Source organism: Rattus rattus, chromosome 2 (assembly GCF_011064425.1).
Source record: "Rattus rattus isolate New Zealand chromosome 2, Rrattus_CSIRO_v1, whole genome shotgun sequence".
Lineage (NCBI taxonomy): Eukaryota > Metazoa > Chordata > Mammalia > Rodentia > Muridae > Rattus > Rattus rattus.
This window is the reverse complement of record NC_046155.1, coordinates 9720715-9740105: the sequence shown is the minus strand read 5'-3', so window position 1 is coordinate 9740105 and position 19391 is coordinate 9720715. Positions and strand designations below refer to the sequence as shown.

Genomic DNA, 19391 nt, shown 5'->3' with positions numbered 1-19391 from the left:
CAAGGCCCAGGGCCACCGGAAGCCAGAGGCCACTGACTATGACATCATACCTCTCAAGCACATTACAAGGGCCACTGAGCTGAGGCTGCTGAGAAGCAGGGGGGGCTTGAGGTTTGGGAGATTCAGCAGGACTTCCAGAATCACAGGCAGTGGTAGCCAGATGGTCTGTGTGGCTTCTCTTCTAGAGAAGAGCTGCCTGGGCCTTGACCCTGGGTATCTAGAGAGAGAAGAGGTAAAGGCATTGGTTGGCACCTGTGAGCAAAGGGTAGCATGGTCCCTTCAGGACCCCGGTGGAGAGAAGTGGCCTGGAAGGTGGAGGAAGGGTCAGCAGCTAAGATGATAAGGGGCACAGAACCCAAAACAGGGTCTCCAGATTCCTGCCCCGGAGGTACCGCACGCCTGAGGGGAAAGTGGCCCAGGATTGTGGAGGTTTCTGGTAAATTTGCCCTGGGTGTTCACTCATGGTCTCTCCTTTCTCCTGCTGCCCTGCCACCGCCTCCCGCCTTCCTGGGCCTTGCTTGACAGGATGCCTATTCAGAAATTGCCTACCTCTTTGCTGAATTTTTCCGTGACCTCGACATAGTGCCCTCCGACATCATTGCTGGCCTGGTGCTGCTTAGGCAGCGGCAGCGAGCCAAGCGCAATGCGGTGCTGGATGAGGTAAGCACCCACCAGCTCTCCTGTGGGCCCCTGCTGCAGATCCTGGGGCATCCTCTCCCCATGGCCCCCTGGGCCACTGTTACTGCTCATCACCGTCCACTGTCCTAGCTGAACCCTTCTGCCAGCGATTGCACTGCCTCCTGATAAGGAGAGTTGTCTGGACCGCATGTGGCTGCTTCCGTGCCTAGCCTCCGAGGATGTTCTGTTCACTGGGGCTCGATGGCCAGTGCTAGCTCCATTGCTTCAGCCTCTGTCTGAAGTTTGCCCTGGCCCCCTGGCCCCACCAACACACTAGCTCTCGTCTCTGTGCACAAAATCCCTTCCCTCTGGTGGCTCAGGACCATCCCTTGGGGTTTGAAGGTCTGGGTAGAATGGAGAAAACTAGAAATGCAGGGAAATGTGATTTTGGAAAACTGCTGGATATTAGAAGAGCTGCAAGCCACGTGGTTCCCTCAGACTCTGGAACTGAGCTCCCTCCTCAGCTTTACATCTGACCACTGTCCATCTTACCGCGCCTGTTTTCCAGGCAAACAATGACATCTTGGCTTTCCTGTCTGGGATGCCAGTGACCAGAAACACCAAGTACCTCGACCTCAAGAACTCGGTAAGTGGGGCCTCTTCCTTTTCCAGTGCCTCTCTGTACCTCCCCACAACGACATAGCATGAGGCAACCCCCACCACTCTTGCTCAACTGTCCAGGGAGTCTCAGATCAGGTCCTCAAGACCTCTCACATACATCATGCTGTTTCAATAAGCAGGACCCTGAATCTCTTAGCCAAGCCCCAAGACATTTGACCCCTGCTTCTGGAGACTGCACAGTGCTTTACAGGGATGAGCTGGGGCGTTATTGCTGCTGCTGCCCTCATAATAGGCAGCGGGTGGGCTGTTGCCACCTGAAAGCCTTTTCAGCAATAGGGACTTTCCTCAAGTACCATTAGTAGAAAGCCCATGTGTACAGCAACGTGGGTCCCAGGGTATGAAGGAAGGCACAGCCCAGGCTGGTGCGGCCAAGCGAGGAACCACCTTGGGTATCAGGAAGTCAGCCTGGCCCTGGAGAGGCAAACTAATTTACGAGCATCCCTGCTCAATGGCCTCTCCCTGCTACCTGGAGGAAGCCTGTCATCCTCAAAGCCTTCAGGACAGAAATACAACGAATGCCCTAGGCATACCTTGCACCCAGAGCTGCAGTAGGAAGAACTGACCATCCTAAATCCAGGCCAGCAAGGTGCTGGAAGCTTGGTGCCAAGGAAGACAGGGCTGGAAAAGTTTTGGCCCTTGGGGATCTGTCTCCTTAAAGCAGACATCACTGCATTTTACCAGCTACATACATATACAGTCCAGGCCCCTAGCCAGCTGTCCGCCACTCACTCGGGCCTGGCCTGGCTGGCTCTTACCACCCCCTGGGGGGAGGTGCAAAGTCTGCACCTGCCACCTGGCAGAGGCTACCAGCGCCCCGCCTCCCTGTCCTGTCACCCAGGGTAATTGCCTCTGCAGCTACTGGCTCCTTCCTGAGTTCCTGAAGAGCAGGCAGAGGGTGCTGATTGAGGCCTACCTGTTTCACTTCACAAGATGACTAATCACCCTCCTTAACTTTTACAAGGTGACTAATTCCCTCTAAGTGCTGCAGTCCTGGTGCCCAGGGGCTGGGGACTGACTGACAGGCTTTGCTGGGACACTGCCATCCCAGCCTCTGGACAGCTCGTAGCACTGATACCAACCACCAAGGGCAGCTGTTGGGCGGCAGACTCCTGGGTTTCCAACTGGCATCTTTTTCTAACATGGTCGCAATCTCAGGGAGACAGCCCCCCTCAGGAACCTGGGACTCGGAGTCCAACCTGAGAGGACTGATGGGCCAGAGACATTTGGTGACCGGTTTCCATGCCCAGTGTGGCTCATCTGGTTGCCCACAGACACTCCCAGCTTCAGGCCCTAAGCTTGCACAAGGCTAAGTTCCCAAGGCCTGATTGCTGAGGTGGGGGTGGGGTGGGGGCAGACTGCCACTTACACCCCATGTCCCTTCCTTCCTGGGTAAACAAGGGGTCTTCTGTCCCCAAATCATAAATTCTGAGACAAGTGATAGGATAGATCTCATGAGCGTGCTGGCCTGGGTATAGGGAGATAATTGGGCAAACGTAATTAGTGTCTGGAGGGACTGCTCCTCTTTGGGGCCCTGCAGCTGTTCCCCACTGGAGCAGGTAGGCAGACTCCCACCTCAGGAACTGGTGGTGGCTGAGGTAGCAGGCAGGAAGGGCAGAAGTCACCACCCTCTGCATCCTGTCTTCCAGCACGAGATGCTACGCTACAAAGAAGTCTGCTACTACATGCTCTTTGCCCTCGCTGCCTATGGCTGGCCCATGTACCTGATGAGGAAGCCCACCTGTGGCCTCTGCCAGCTGGCTCGGTCCTGCTCGTGAGTACTCAGCCAGTCCCAGCCACACTTCACAGGCTGGAGGGAGGGTGCAAGGATGAACTGGCACCCCTTCCCCTGGAGCTTTGAAACTGCTGATCCGCCCCTACCTCCTGTGTCCTCCTCTCTTCCATACTGTCACTCGGCCACTGGCTTCCTCCCTGGACTGGAATTATACAGGCAGACTTTCAGTTGCTGCCTTGGGCAAGTCAGTGCACTTCCGTGAGCCTCACTTTATACATTTGTGGAATGGGATGCTAATACATCTGTTGTTGAGATCCAATACTGCAGTGTCTGCACTGCTAGTTTTCTTTTCTTTGGGCCCTCCTCTGCCCCCTACAGACATTCCCTTCTGCCTACATCTCCCTTTTCTTGGCTGCTCTGCTGTGCGCTGCCTGTTTAGAAGAATGGACTTTCTTGGGAAGTAAGCCCGTTCCGTGGAGGTGTCTAGAAATGCACCAAGAAGGCACTTTGGTACAAAGTTCTGAGCAGAGGGAAAAGCCCAGACCAGATCTGACCTGTTAACTGGCTCTGCCCTCAGCCCTGCCCTTGTGGAAGAGGGGTGGGGCTCTGTGCTTTTAAGTGGGCCAGAGAAGGGCTCTGGAAGGACCCTGTCCTTCTATGGTGTCTCCATCCTCAGTCCATGACAGGAAGAAGCAGGACAGTTCCCTGGGCTCCTGTTCCAGAAAAGCCAACCTAGTGGGGAGTGCCTCTGACCTCCATGCCTCCTCCCAGAGGTGACAGCATCCTTGCCGCTCCATAGTGCCTCCACTTGAAAAAGCTGGTGGCTTTTGGGACCTTGTTCTCACTATCCCCAGCTGATCAGAGAGGAAGGACCAGGTCACTGTGTGCTCCTCCCATCTCTGCTAAAGTACATGTTTGTCACTTCCCCTGCATTCCTGGGACACTGAGTCTAGATGGAGAGATTCTCAAGATGAGCTCTGGGCTAGGAGCCACTAGGCCTGTGCTTAGGTGGGCCCTCTCCACTTCTCAGGAACCTGTTTCCCCGATTCTAGCAGGTGCTATCAGCCCACAGGACAGTGGGATCAGAGCCACTGGCACTGGAGCTCTGAGTGCTTTGGATCAGTGGGAATATAAGCATCTGCCTGAGCCAATACTGCAATGGCAGAGGACAGAGTCCTCAACTTTGGTGGGGCACAATCAGGTCTGGGACTCTTGGAAGAACGAACCTAGGGTGGGGTGGAGACAAAACCACAAAGTATGGGGATAATTGGAGACAGAGATGGCTGGGCACCGTTCTTAGCATCTGCTATCTGCCTGCTGCTTGTCACTTCCATGAACTCTCAGATCCTGAACTTTGGTTGTCTGCCACAGTGGATGACACACCACCACTTTGTAAGGGCCTATTTTGTGTGGATAGTAGAGCAGGACGAGGGAATGGCCTAGGGAATGGGCTGAGGTCTAGTAGCTTTGGGAAGAAGCAGTCGGTGCTGACTGTGACAGGAGGAAGCCAAGTCTTGTTTGGACCATGGTTACCGAAATAGAACATGACGTAGCAGGAAAGATTTGAACCCAAGTCCTGTCGCTCCTCTACCTCATTTGAGCCTTCTGCTCAGCTGAGGGAAGAGGGGAACTTCCTGAAGACTTGAAGGTAGAACCTTGAGATGGTGACTTCCCCAGGCACAGCTCTGGGGTTTATCCTAGGTGTTGTATTTTATGTATGGGGCAGTCCCGGACCCAAAGCTCAGGCAAGCTCAAGTCTTGGCTTCACTCTGGAGTTTCTCTGTGACGCCTCTCCCTGTTAGGAAGTCACTGTCCCACAGGTGCTGCTCTGAGAAGACAAACCTCACACTGAATGTCAATTCAAGACAGCTGGCAGCTGGGTCAGACTTGCCCCTAGCTCCTGGTACCCAATCTGTTGGGTGCTGGCTCCCTCTGGTGGCCTGAGAAGCAGATGCATTTTTCTCCAACCCATCCCTGCCTCCAACCCCAGTGGAGTGAGCAGTTCAGCCCTGGCTCGTCTACCCTGGGGAGCCTCCTGTATGCCTGGCAGGCTAGGTGATTGGGGAAGTATCTGTGACTAGCACAGAGCAGACCCTGCCCTGTGTAGCACCTGACATGGCAGTACACAGATGAGGGACTCTGGGGGCAGATTGGCAGAGCACATGGATGTCATGGATGGGCATAGCTGAGTGCTAGACCAGGAGGCAGGTCAGGATTGGCCCTGTCAGAGAGGTACCTAGAGTAGGTAGGGTCACATTTGGATGGAGACTAAAGAGTATGGTGGGGGTGTTATGTGCATAGAATCTGGTGAGGGAGGGAATTCAGGGAGAGGAAGGAAAGGTAAGAGTGGTGTAGATGAGGGGTGTGTGTGGAGTCAGATGAGGCCAGATGGGGCAGAGCCTGGCAAAGACTCAGACCTTTGTGATGAAAAGCAGAGGAAACGTGACCGTGGTTCAATGTGACTTCAAAGGGTCCCTCCCTGTGCTGAGTTGCTAGTGTGGGGACAAGGGAGAGGTCAGTCTGCAGACAGAGAGGATGGGGAAGGACAGTGGGCAGATTTGGTTTTAAATGTGAAGACAAAGCGGACTGATATGGGGTGACTGGGAGGAGCTATGATAGTCAGGGAGCAGGCTGGGGTTCTGGGAGACCAGCTAAGGGGAGATGCCGTGTAGGAATCCGTAAGGCGCCTTTGGAGGTCTGCAGTGGGTCTACTGATGTCCTAGGTAAACTTATGGAAAACACATGAAGTGGGCTGCTAGAGGGGAGGGAGGTCCAGGCTAGACCCAGGACCTTGGAAATCAAGGGCAAGCGTGGGAAGAAAGAAGAGCAGTGAGGTCTGCAGCCAAGAGGGGAGGATTCATGGTCCAGGTTGCAGCACCACGTGTTAGGAGACTGTGATGAACTGGTTCATGGTTTGACCACTCAAAGGTCACCAGGGCTTTGCAAGGGTGATTCACAACGACAGACACGGGGGCCACTTCCAGAGAGGATGGAAAGGAAAATAGTCACCCCAACTGGCCTGCCCTGAGTTTTCTGCCACCCCATTCCAGGTGTTGTCTCTGCCCTGCACGCCCCCGATTCGCCCCTGGGGTCACCATTGAGGAAGACAACTGTTGTGGCTGCAATGCAATTGCCATCCGCCGTCACTTCCTGGATGAGAACATGACTGCTGTAGACATCGTCTATACCTCCTGTCATGATGCGGTGAGGGGCCAGGCTGGGGTCAGAGGCCCTCTGGAGGCCACTGGGGATCCAGACCACCAAAGACACTCCTCAGGCCAGTGGAGCTAGCTAGGGTTTCCAAATCATCTCCAGCAGATAGTCCAGGGATCGTCTCCTCCATTTTGTTGCCTGAGATCCACACTGCCTCAGACTAAATGGAGAAATGGATGCCAATCCCAATCTCATTCAGTATTAGGGTCTCTAGGCCCAGCCTTAGGGACTGGAAGAGACAAGAGGCGCTGGGAAGAGGCAGTGAGCCACCTGGACTGAGCACAGGTCTGCCTGAGGCAGAGTGGAGTGGTGCCAGGTACCACAGAATCCTCAGTGACCTCCAGAGACCCTGGCTTTGGCAGGTGTTAGTCCATGGGGAGTTTCGTCACTATGGTCTGGCCTCATTCTGGGGTCACTTAGGCTCATGAGCTGGTACTCCTAGGTCTATGAAACTCCCTTCTACGTAGCTGTGGACCATGACAAGAAGAAGGTGGTGATCAGTATCCGGGGAACACTGTCCCCCAAGGTAAGCTGCCCATGTGTCTGCTCCACAGGCTCCAGTACTTGTGGCCCTTGCCTGTTCTCCTCAAACACCCTTTACCTGCCTGCCCTTTTCTTTCCCCAAGGATGCCCTGACCGACCTGACAGGAGATGCTGAGCGTCTCCCTGTGGAGGGACACCGAGGCACCTGGTTGGGCCACAAGGTATCAACCTCAACTTGAGATTCCCTCACCTTTGCCCCCACCCCTGACAGCACCTGCGGTTAGCAGGGGGATCTTCTGTTGTCAGAGTTCAGTCAGAAGGGTGTGCTTTAGTCTGCCTGCCCACTAAGGCCTGGGGAGCTCAGGAGCTGTCCCTAGAAACATCTGGGCAGACAGCTGGGGAGATGTCACTCCTGTTTCTATCAGGTAGACATCCCTCCAAACCTCCATTTTCTCATTTGGAAAATGCAATTGAAAATGGAGCCAAGGGGGCTGGAGAGATGGCTCAGAGGTGAAGAGCACTGACTGCTATTCCAGAGGTCCTGAGTTCAAGTCCCAGCAGCCACATGGTGGCTCACAACCATCTGTAATGGGATCTGATGCCTTCTTCTAGTGTGTCTGAAGACAGCTACAGTGTTGTATAAAAAAATAAATAAATACATCTTGAGAGAAAATGGAGCCAAGGAAATACCCAAGGAATGGCCCTCACAGCCTATTCATTGAGGGATGGAAGGAGCACTGGCTGAGATCACTGGCTGTTCTGGTCCCCGAGGCTTCCCAACAGCTCCACTCTGTTCCTCCTACCCAGGGCATGGTACTCTCAGCTGAGTACATCAAGAAGAAGCTGGAGCAGGAGATGGTCCTGTCCCAGGCCTTTGGGCGAGACCTGGTGAGTTTTCTATGACATCCCTTCCTGGAGAGGAGGGGTGAATGGCGGCACCCCTTCCCCAAACACTAGTGCTGCCCCTCCCGCCCACATTCTCCTTCTAGCTGGCTCCACCCTGCCCCATCCTACCTCCCAGGCCCCCTTTCTCAAAGTATCCTTTCTCCATACACTGCACCCCAGTTACCAAATGTGTACTCTGCCAGCCTTGTGGTCAGGACCACTTGTCACATCACAGACTAGTGACAAAAACAGCTACAAGTAGGGAGAAGGTTGCACCTGATCCGGGCGGCAGCCTGAGTCAGCCCAGCCTCTGCACCATATATTGATAACTCCTGGGGGTGCTGCCAGCCCCCCATTCCCATGTCTCATACTGTAGCTAGTGGTTAGCATGGAGGAATAAGGACAGACAAATTATTATAACCATAATCACCAGAGTGCTCAAAGAGTGAGGGCAGTGCCTAAGACAGAGGGAGATGTTTCTGGAAAATCAGGGAGGGCTTCCTTGAGGAGGGAACTTACCTGCTTTGGCAGATAAGTAGGAGTTTGTGAAAACAGTCTCACTAAGCCTTTGCTCTGTAAGGACCTAGCTTGACTCTCCCTCAGCCCTAGCATCCATGCTGGACAGCATGATCCCAAGACTGAGAAGACCTCTCATCCTCCCATTGTCAACTGGGAAATTGAGGCAGGGCTCTCAGGCATCTCTTGGTCCCCCAGGGCCGTGGAACCAAACACTATGGCCTGATTGTGGTAGGCCACTCCTTGGGAGCAGGCACAGCCGCCATTCTCTCCTTCCTCCTGCGCCCTCAGTACCCGACCCTCAAGTGCTTCGCCTACTCCCCTCCAGGAGGCCTGCTGAGGTAAGCAGCTTGGGGCCTCAGAGCTGGCTGGAGCAACCAGGACCCTTGAGAGTCAAGGGCTGACTTGGGCTGGCCAGGACTGGGAACTGGTGGCATAGGGCAGCACTGCCATAGTAGGATGGTGCTTTTAACATCACCCCCCTCCCCAAGTCTTATGGTAAAACACAGGCAGGAAAGGCAGAAATTGCATCACAGCCTGGCACTATGCGCTCCTGGAAAACCGAGACCCAGGTGCAGAGTCGGGCCGCTCCTACCAAGGCCCTGCTCTGGGCTGAGCCCCTCCCCTTGACTTCTCTTGTAGTGAGGATGCCATGGAGTACTCCAAAGAGTTTGTGACTGCTGTGGTTCTGGGCAAAGACCTTGTTCCCAGGTAAGTTCATCCTCTTGCTGCAGTCTCTTAGCAAGGCCTCACCTCACTCCTCAGCACTCACAGCTCTCACTCAGCTCCCTCACCTTCTTCCTAAGGACTCTAGTGCCCCCTTCCCATTCTTGGTGGCCTTGTGGGGAGAAGACAGAAGGTACAGGCACCATACCTTCCTGAGTGGCCTCTCTGACCTGCACACTTCCTCTACATCATGACCCCAGGTGGACTTGTCATCTTTTCCCTGGGGCCCAGGTGCCCCCACTGCCCCTCTCCTCATCCATGACTGGTCCTGGCTGATGCTCATCCCCTTCCACAGGATCGGCCTTTCCCAGCTCGAAGGTTTCCGCCGGCAGCTTCTGGATGTCCTGCAGCGAAGCACCAAGCCCAAAGTGAGCTCCCACTAGCTCCCTGACCACTGGGAAGTCCTGGCTGTCCCTCTTGTTGTTCCCCACTCATCAGGGACAAAGGGCAAGAGGCCACAGCTGTGCTGTAGGTGATTCGTGCTATCAGACCCAAGCTCAACCCATCCAGTTCCTGCCATTGTGAGGAGACTGAGGCCCAGTGTGGAAGGAGCTTTGCTCTAAGCTGTGCTGGTGTCATAACTGAAATTCAGGTGCTTCTCCCACACGTAGCGGTGTGAGAAGGGCAGTCCCTGAGGCATGGTGCTTTGAGCTGCAGGAAGACCTGTTGAGGTTGCCCAGACCTGTGGAAGTCTGCTACCCCATGCAGAGCGTTTGGCTTAGTTTGTTCTGCTATTCTGCTGGCGCTAGGAGAGAGCCAGCCTGTTCTAACATGCAGCAGGTCTTGGAGAATCCCGAGGAACCCTTTCTATGCAGAGACCTTCACTGCCAGGCAGGTGGGGTCGGGTGGGACAAAGTTTTATAGCCAAGCATCATGGAGTAGGCCAAACGTAGGAGGTCCTTTTCAATCAGTGGGTGCCCCGTGAGACATCTCCCCAACCCTAGGTGGGTCTTCACCCTCCTTCTGCTGCCCATATGCACTCTTCCTAGCCTCGGTGCCTGTGACCCTCTGGCAGAAAGGACCCTGGGGTCAGCATAGCTTTGAGGCTGCCTCCCTGAAAACCTAGTCCTGAGAAACAGTGTTTGCTTCTCAGAGGGCCGGGCCCAGGCATATCACCTGAAGGTCCAGCTGGGTCATACTAAGCCTGCCTCACCTCTGCATTGCACAGTGACCTAGAACAGATCCCTCCCCTCACCAGGTGTGTCTCCTACCCACCTGATGAGGGTTTGGCTAGTCTTGCAAGCCCTTGCCAGCTCTGAAATGCTACAAATCTGTGTCACCTGTCCTTGGCACCTTAGTGGCCACCTGGCCACAGTACACCTCAGCCACTACCTCTTCAGGTGGGCACAGACCTTTAATGCTCCGGCTACTGCCCCCACCACCACCCCTCTCCTCTCACCTGTTGAGCCCTTCCTTGCAAGCACCCCTGATTCTACCCAGAGCTGCTCAGCTCTGTCCCCCATCTCCATGGTCCCATACAGTGGCGGATCATCGTGGGGGCCACCAAGTGTATCCCCAAGTCGGAGCTGCCTGAGGATCAGGTGGAGGTGACTGCCTTGGCCAGCACACGGCTCTGGACACACCCCAGTGATTTGACCATCGCCCTTTCAGCCAGCACCCCACTCTACCCACCTGGCCGTATCATCCATGTGGTCCATAACCACCCTGCTGAACAGTGCTGGTAGGTGCTGATGAAGGTGGGCCTAGGCTGCAGAAATCCTATTCTGAGAGCATCTGGGAGTAGATGACCTGTAGGTGTGGGTTCAGGGAAGGGGCTGCTGAGAGCTGTAGCCTCTGCTCGGTTAGCCACTCACAACTGGGGCAGAGACGGAGGCAACAGTGCAGGACCCCACCCCAGAGAAATTCCCCCAGCTTCTAGCCATGGAAAGGGAACCAAACACTTGGTCCACATCCATCTCCAGGAGGAATGTAGCATTCTGTGTCTCCCCAAAGGAAGCAGCGCTGTCTGCCCTGTACAGGGCCAGACCCATGTGTTCACCAGATTCAGAATCAGGGACCTGACCCAAAGGCAGCCAAGCCTGGCAGGTTCAGCTGGGTCAAACTGAGGTGTGTTCCACTTCTGACTTGCACCTACTGTCAGCCCTTCACTGGTGTCTCCCAAGGCTGCAGAAATCCTATTCTGGGAGCATCTGGGAGTAGATGGCCTATAGCAACCACCTGGCTCTGGGCCAGCTCGTACCTCAGTGTCCCTGGGTTAATTGGCAGACACATGTGGCCAAGAAGGGAACCAAGGAAAGAACAAGAACAGTGTGCCAGTAGGTTGACCCCTCGGCTTCATACTCTTAGAGTCTTGGGCCCTGGGCTCTCTTTCTTATCACAGACTGTCCCTGCTGACAGAAAGCTGGGGAGCTGAGCTCTACCAGGGATAGCAGAGGTAGCCTAGACCAAGAGCAGATGGGAGACCTGATAGGGACTGCAGCTGAGGCTCCAGGTAGGCCTTTCATAGGCTGTGGGCAAAGTAGCCAGGCCTGGTAACACACACCTGCTGCCTAGGGTAAACAGGGGGCCTCCAAATCAGCCTGTCGATCCCTAAGCAAGTGCACAGAGCTGAGCCTCCTGCCCCTTTCTTCCTTACCCATGTCCTAGCTGCTGTGAGCAGGAGGAGCCCACATACTTTGCCATCTGGGGCGACAACAAAGCCTTTAACGAGGTGATCATCTCACCAGCCATGCTCCATGAGCACCTGCCCTACGTGGTCATGGAGGGGCTCAATAAGGTGAGTGCGGGCAGGGCCAGTGGGTGCCCTCAGATTGAGTCCCTGGATCCCTTCTGAAAGACGGGCCTCAGACTCAGATGCTAGCCAGCCCAACCACAGTTCCCAGTTGGCCCTGGTAGTAAGAAAGACCTGCACGTTACTCCACGATAGAAAGGAGGGAATTTAGAAGATTCCTAGGGGCCTATATCTAAGAAAGACTGAATTGAGAGGTTCTAAAGGCCAGCTGGCCATTACCAGATGTATAGTCAAGTGGGGACAGCATCTACCCTCATGGGTGCCTGAAGGATTGAAGAGGAAAGTGCTCCAACTTGGCTTCTCTAAAGACAAGCATCCCATAGAAAGTGCCTGGCCTTCCATGAGGTAGCAGGGGGACCCACTGAACCATCAGACTGGTTTGGGAAGCCACAGGGCTGGGCTGGCCACCCCCTCTACCACCAGGCCCTGTATCCTGTTTGCAGGTGCTGGAGAATTACAACAAGGGAAAGACAGCGCTGCTCTCTGCTGCAAAGGTCATGGTGAGCCCCACTGAGGTAGACCTCACTCCTGAGCTCATCTTCCAGCAACAGCCGCTGCCCACGGGGCCACCTCTGCCCACTGGGCTGGCTCTGGAGCTGCCTGCCACAGAGCATCGCAACAGCAGTGTCAGGTGCGCCCTGCGTCCCCACTGCGCCCCAAGGGAGTTCAGGGTCTGCATAGCTGTGTGTGCATACATCCATGTGCTCTCTGTGCCTCTTGGGCCCATGCCTATTCCCAAAACTGTGTCCATGTGCTCAGCGCAGAAGCCAATCTCTACTCAGGACCTCACTCTGCTGCTGCTGCCTCTCACCTTGCAATCAGTGGCTCAGAATTTCCCAAGTACGATAGGAGGTTTCAGAGCATACACAGACCTACGAATACCAGATCCAAACACCAATTTTCCCATTCCCACTTAGTCCAAACAGATATATACCCAGGCGTTTACACACTGTGCCTATATTTAGAGTTTATAACAAGCTTTACTAGTAAATACGCAGAATACTCCACATAGGACACACACCGAGGCAGGCAGAACACACTGGCTATGGGCACACGCAGACAGGTAGACGTGTAAACGCATTGGCTATTCCTGTGCCAGACCCACAGCACTCAGGTACATGTGGTCCAGCTGCACACAGGTACCGAGGCACACAATGTACTCACAGATGTGTACACACATTATCACAGGTTCTGGAGTAGAGGCTTCTCTGGGGGAAGGTTGTCCTGCCTTGCTAGGACCCTGACTCCCAGGCCCTGTGTCCAGCTGCTGAGAAGTAGGGGTTGGTGTCACTACTTGGTAGAGGACGCCCGCACACTCTCGTGTTTCTGTGGTGGCTACATGTCTCCATGAAGAGCCCAGTGTCTGTCCCTGACATTGTTCATGAGGCAACCACCCATTTCCCAAATGCCCCTCCTTCCCAACAGACCAAGAAGCTCCAGAGTGTGCTGCCACTGTCCAGCAGGGGACTGTGATGTAGGGGATGTAGGGGCCTCTGGGGTGAGCAAGGGATGGACGAGGCTCTGGAAGGTGCTGGCCTGAGAGTTAGTGGCAGAATCTCTCCTCTTCCTCCCTGTTCTCTTTCTCTCCCTGTCTCTCTGTCCTTCCCTCTGTCTCCCATTCACTGTGGCCTCCTGACTGAGCCAGAGCATCCAATCTCTTGATGCCTAAATCTTCTGTTAGTGCATGATAGGTATGGATGTATAGGACCCAGAGTCCTCTAGAGATCTTAATGCTTTTGGTGGGGTTTTAAGCCTTTCAGAGACTCCGTATCTGTCCACCTAGCTTCTGCCTTTTGTTTTCTACCTTAGCTTATGAGTTGGTTTTATTTTATTATATTTTAGATTTAGTTTTATTATTTATCTGTGTGCATGTGTCTATGTATCTGTGTGTGTGTGTGTGTGCGCGTGCGAACGCACGCGCACATGTGTATGCACGCGCACACATTCATGGAGGCCAGAAAAGGGCATTGAATCCCCTGGCACTAGAGTTACTGGGGTTGTGAGCTGCCTGACGTGGATGGTAGAGTCTGAACTCATGTACCCAGGACTGAGCAGGAAGCACTCGTAACTCTGGGCCATATCTCCAACCCTTATTTTTGTGTATTTTTAAGTTTCTTTTCGTGTGTATGGTGTTTTGCCTGCATGTATGCCTGTGTTTCTTGTGCCTGGTACCCTTGGAAGTCAGAAGAGGGTGTTGGCTCTCCTGGAACTGGGGCTACAGATGGTCGTGAGCCACCGTGTCAGTGCTGGCAATGGAGCTCAGGTCCTCTGGAAGAGCAACCAGAGCTTTTTACAGCAATGAGCCATCTCTCCAGACTCTGAGCTAGTTTTCAAATCAAGATTCCCTGCCCCAAACTATTCAGCAGTTCTGTCTTTGTCCCCTCTTCCTTCTAGCCTGGGAAGTAGGGAAGTCTCATCTGCGGTTTGATTCTTACCCTTCGTTTACGCTCGTTCTGTAGGAGCAAGTCTCAGTCTGAGATGAGTCTAGAGGGCTTCTCTGAAGGACGGCTGCTGTCCCCAGTGGCTGCTGCCTCAGCAGCCCGGCAAGACCCTGTAGAGCTGTTGCTGCTGTCCACCCAGGAACGACTGGCCGCGGAGCTGCAGTCCCGGCGGGCACCACTGGCCACCATGGAGAGCCTCTCAGACACTGAGTCACTGTACAGCTTCGACTCACGCCGCTCCTCAGGCTTCCGCAGCATCAGAGGCTCACCCAGCCTCCATGCAGTACTGGAGCGTGATGAGGGCCACCTGTTTTACATCGACCCAGCCATTCCAGAGGAGAACCCATCCCTCAGCTCCCGCACAGAGCTGCTGGCAGCCGACAGTCTGTCCAAGCACTCGCAGGACACCCAACCCCTGGAGGCAGCGCTAGGCAGCGGGGGTGTGACTCCTGAGCGACCACCAAGTGCAGCCAATGACGAGGAGGAGGCGGCTGGTGGCAGTGAGGGTGGTGGGGTGGCCCCACGAGGAGAGCTGGCACTGCACAATGGGCGCCTGGGGGATTCGCCCAGCCCTCAGGTGCTAGAATTCGCCGAGTTCATTGACAGCCTCTTCAACCTGGACAGCAAGAGCAGCTCCTTCCAGGACCTGTACTGCATGATGGTGCCTGAGAGCCCCACTAGTGACTACACAGAGGGCCCCAAGTCCCCCAGCCAACAGGAAATCTTGCTTCGGGCTCAGTTTGAGCCCAACCTGGTACCCAAGCCCCCCAGGCTCTTTGCAGGATCTGCCGAGCCCTCCTCTGGCATCTCACTCTCACCCTCCTTCCCACTCAGCTCCTCAGGGGAGCTCATGGACCTGACACCCACGGGCCTCAGCAGCCAGGAGTGTCTGGCCACAGACAAGATCCGGACTTCCACCCCCACAGGCCATGGGGCCAGCCCTACCAAGCAGGATGACCTGGTCATCTCAGCACGCTAGCACTTGGCAGTGGCCGCCAGCTCCTCCCCAACCAGAACTCAAGGCCCTGTGGGCACCTAATGGCCGCTCGGGGCCCAGTAGCTGTGGGGAGAGGCTCCCAGAGGCCAAATGGTCTCAGGCCCTGAAGCACTGCTGCTGAGCAGGGGGTCCACATCCCTACCTCAGCCTAGGACCCCCAGAACCAAGATGTCTGGGAAAAGCGGGGGTAGCTTCGGTAACAGGGAGGAGATTTCAGGTTGGATGGTCAGTCCTCAGCCCTCTCGGCCTGACTCCTCTGTGTGGGCAGCATGGTATCTCTGTTCTGGGAATGGCACTAGGCAAGCTAGCTTCCTGTCACTGCTACTCTCCCGGAACCGTGGCAGAATGCAGCCCCCACCCCCACATGTCCTCACATGTAGTTCAAGTTGGCACCTTGCCCTGGCCACTCTCCCCAGATCTGGTGCCTGCTGGCCAGCCCCCTGGGGTGATCCCCACCAAGGTGGCCCGCAGTGCTGGGTATGTTTACAGAATCTGCTGGGCTGGGCTCAGGTTGTATCCTGAGCTCATAAGCCCCAACTCCCAATCATGTGTTTAGTTGTCCCCTCTGAGTGGGACCTGAGGACCAGAGGGGCCCTGAAGGGAGGTGGGGTCAGGGATGCCGCTTCTTTGCCTGGTGCCCCTTATCTTCATGGGTCCTGGCCACTGGGCCTGCCTGCCTACCTGCCCTTCCTGGCTTCCTGGCTCACCTTCTACTCCCAGGACTCTGACCATTCAAAGGGTGGTGGACACTCCTGTGACATCACCCCTGGCTGCAGAGTCAGGGCCCTGGGAGGAAAGAAGGCATCCAAAGCCCTGTCTCCTTGGTGTCCTGCCTGACCCCTTCTAACCCCCCACCATGCCTAGGCAGCTCTGGGCCCTGGGGTCTGAAACCAAACACGCCTCTGCCCACTTGCTCTCCTGGCTGCCTCGCTCCTTTCTGGGTCTGGGCTCCAACTCCCCACTGTGTCCTGCCCATAAGAAGAGGGGCCAAGAGTAGGGTATTCTGGGACCTGGCTGGAAACCCCTGCCCACTGCCAAGGGGAGGGGTCCGGGACTCAGGGGCTGTCCCAGGTTAGCCTGAGGCCTTCATAGGTTTTCCTATGCTTTGGAGAAGCAGTTCAGGAGGTAGGAGCCCAGCCCTTTCCCCAGGCTGGGGGGAGGGGGAGGTTGTGCATGGTAGTGTCAGGTGTGTGTGTGCATGTGCATGAATGTGCACCACTCCTGAGGAAAGGGGCTGCAGAGGGCTGCCTGCCTCCTGCTCCTCCTAACCTGACAAGAATATAGCCTGTGAAGTGAAGACTTGGGACAAGTCAGTCACTGGGGTGTGCAGGCAAGCAACTGCCCACCCTTGTGCCCTTGTCTCCTTGGAAGCATGGTCCCTTCCACTCCAGCCCCACTCCCAACCTCTCTGAGCTGCCTAGGTTCCCCTGACCACCTCATGATCACTGGTATCCGGGCCTGAGTCCTGACTCTTAACCCCCACAGCTAGGGTGGCCTGAATAGCTATCCACCCTAACAGATGAGGCCAGAGACCTGGGAGCTGGGCCTCCCCTTACTCTGTGACTCCCCCACCCCCAACTGACTCCTGGTCACCCTGTCCCCTGCCAAGGCAGTGCCTCAGCCTAGCACAGAAATACAATAAAAAAAAATCACTGGTTCTTAGAACTCAAATATTAGACAAAAATCTTAAATCAGAGGAATAACCCAGCAAGTATCCCAGCTGGCACAAGGAGAGTTGTGGGTCTGGCCTTTTAACTCTTTTTCTCTGTCAGGGTAGGTCTGGGGGGTCCCTCTGGGGTGTGCCCCTATGCCCAGGACTGAGCCATCAGGGACATCCCCCCACCCCCAAGACTGCAGCCATACTGTGTTACAGGCTTGGGGCTGGGGCAGGCTTGGACTCAGCCCTAGACACGAAGGGCCAGCCCACCCCTCCCTGTTCCCTCCCTGATGCACGTTCCCTTCACTCCATGCCACCTCTGGGGGGTCTGAGCCACCCCCTTCATCCCAGTTCAGATTGACCCCCCACACACTGTCCCCCAGACCCGCAGCACAAGCTCTCCCAGCCGTGTGCTGGCCTGTCCTCCCAGGGATCTGGGTGACTTCCATATGCAACTAGTAGTGAACAGCCAGGCCCCCATGCACCCTCTGCACTCCACGTGCCAGTCTCCCACGACCTTTTGTACCTAATGTATGAAAGATCCACACTAATATCGCTGTAAAGAGAAGAGACAAATTAATATAGCTTATTCTATGAATATATCTGTATATAAAGTTTTCTGTATATTGTATAGAGCTGTGTATAAACTGAATGTAGAAGCACGCCTCTGTCTCCTGTGGTCTCTCTCCCTCAGCTGGGGTGGAGGCAGCAGGGTAAGGGAGTGTGCACCTCTGAGACCATTCCTAGACGAGCCAGAAAACATAAGGGAAAACTTGAGGATCAGTCTTTCATGCTCCCAAAGTTTTGTTAACATGTAAGTGCTAGGCCAGCAAGATGGCTTAGCAGGTAAGTCAAGGCACTCGTCATTAAGCTGGACCACCTGAGATCCATTCCCAGAAGTCACATGGTAGGTGAGAAGTGACTCCCAGGGAACTGTCCGCATGCATGTCACATGCACCACCTCCCCGAAAATAAGTGCACAAACACGATACAAACTTAAAAACCAGACACAGGCGTAGTTCACTAAGTTAGGGAGGGCCCTGTGCTTTTCACTGGTGTCCTGCCGTGTCAGTATCCAGGCCCAGGACAGCACTGAGTTCTGTCAAGTGAGCAGAAGTCCCCACGTGTGTGAGAGCAGACACTCGTGGAACCCTGCCCGTGTGAGATGTTTTGGGGAAGGGTTTGTGCCCTTGAAGCATGTAGTCCCTTTGCCCTTCTAGACTCTGGGACTCAAAAGCAGGTAGCCTGCCCCAGATGCTGAAACAGCAATTGGACAGCAATTGGAATACCAGGCTCCATCATGTCCACCCACCCTCTGCCTCCCACCCCATGCTGCGAGCTAGGGCAGGAATGGGGATTCCAGGGAGGTAGCATGGAAGTGTGAAGCCACCAGCTCTATTAAGGGTGTCTCTGGGGGAGTATAAACATCTGGGCAGCCACAGAGACCTCAGCCCAGAGCACTGGGGCTGGGAAATGGCAGGAGAGGGTAGACAGGCAGTGCTGAGCATCCGGCAAGCCTCTGGCCCGGAATCTTCCGCACAGCAGGGGGCACTGTTTCTCCAACTAGTCCCACTCTGGCCTGCAGAGCCGGTGTAGATGCCCAGCCAAGCCTTGCCGTGAGCATCTTCCCACTCAGACTGCCCCAAGTCTAGTATCAGTCCACGTGATGAGGGGCTAGCACTCTTGACCTTGAAGCCCCCCGCCCCAAGCCCCAACCTCTGAACAGCAGAGGAAACAGCCCGCTCTGGATTATACCAGAGGTACAGACAGATGTAGGACCAAATCCAGAGATTTGTCCTCCTAGCCTGCTACCCTCACCTAATAGTGGTGTCCCCTCTTACTAGTCTGTAAATGGTCCTGGCTGTAATGGAGGAGAAGCAGAGCAAATGACCAGAGAGATACTGTGGCTTGCCTAGAGTCATAGAGCTGATGAGTATCTCCACAGATGACAAAATCCGGTACAAAAGCCTCCTTTAGCAGCCCAGCACCTCCCTGCTGTGGGGTAGGCCCACCTGTGCCTGGACCCCAACTTCATCATAGTGTCTAAGCCTCTTCCTTCCCCTGAGTCTTTAGACACCAGAGGCCCTGGGTGTGACTGTTGTTTTGGTCTGTGGCCTAGTGGAATAGGGGTGTTGGCAGGGCCTGAGTTCCCTGAGTTGGACCAGTTTCCTTGAGATTAAAAGGGCCCTGCATTCTGCCTGGTCTAACTAACCCCAGGGCTACGCTGGATTTTAAAGAAGTGTTTGTTCATCATCCTGATAATGGCAGACCCTCCCCCCCTCAAGCCTCAGCCCCTGAGGAACTGACAAGATGAATACTGAGGCCACCAGCTCACCCTTAGACAGTAGACATTTAGGTGTGGAACTCAGGTGTGAAGTACGCAGTAAAGATCTTTGGGTAGCTGGGATCTCAAAGGGATGCTATTTCTCTAGTGGTCCCAAGCACAGGAAATCAATTCATCTTTGAAAGTTGCATGGTCTGACTGGGTATTCACATTGTCTGTAGGCAGACCTGACCCTGGTTGGAGGAGGGGCTGGAGTGCAGAATAACAATTGTCTTAGGGGAGTCTGCAGAGGAGACAAACCTCTGGATGCATAAGCTGGAAAAGAATGGAGCGCTCAGTGTGGCCCCCTCCCCCCTCGGTGGGGCCCCGGCTGGAAAGAGGGAGCTGTGGTCAGTGCCCACAGCTG

General features: G+C 55.0%; 1 protein-coding gene across 1 annotated transcript in view; it reads left to right on the top strand.

Moving 5' to 3' along the window:
* Dagla (diacylglycerol lipase alpha) overlaps positions 1–17365 on the top strand; it is a 56610-nt gene extending 39245 nt beyond the window's left edge. The window contains exons 7-20 of the mRNA XM_032891596.1: positions 526–660; positions 1187–1264; positions 2946–3070; positions 6082–6235; positions 6687–6770; positions 6871–6948; positions 7535–7615; positions 8327–8469; positions 8771–8839; positions 9150–9222; positions 10336–10535; positions 11462–11591; positions 12050–12237; positions 14066–17365. Coding sequence (XP_032747487.1) covers positions 526–660; positions 1187–1264; positions 2946–3070; positions 6082–6235; positions 6687–6770; positions 6871–6948; positions 7535–7615; positions 8327–8469; positions 8771–8839; positions 9150–9222; positions 10336–10535; positions 11462–11591; positions 12050–12237; positions 14066–15026 — 2499 coding nt within the window. The 3' untranslated portion in view covers positions 15027–17365. The remainder of the gene's footprint in view (positions 1–525; positions 661–1186; positions 1265–2945; positions 3071–6081; positions 6236–6686; positions 6771–6870; positions 6949–7534; positions 7616–8326; positions 8470–8770; positions 8840–9149; positions 9223–10335; positions 10536–11461; positions 11592–12049; positions 12238–14065) is intronic.
* Positions 17366–19391: the final 2026 nt, after the last annotated feature.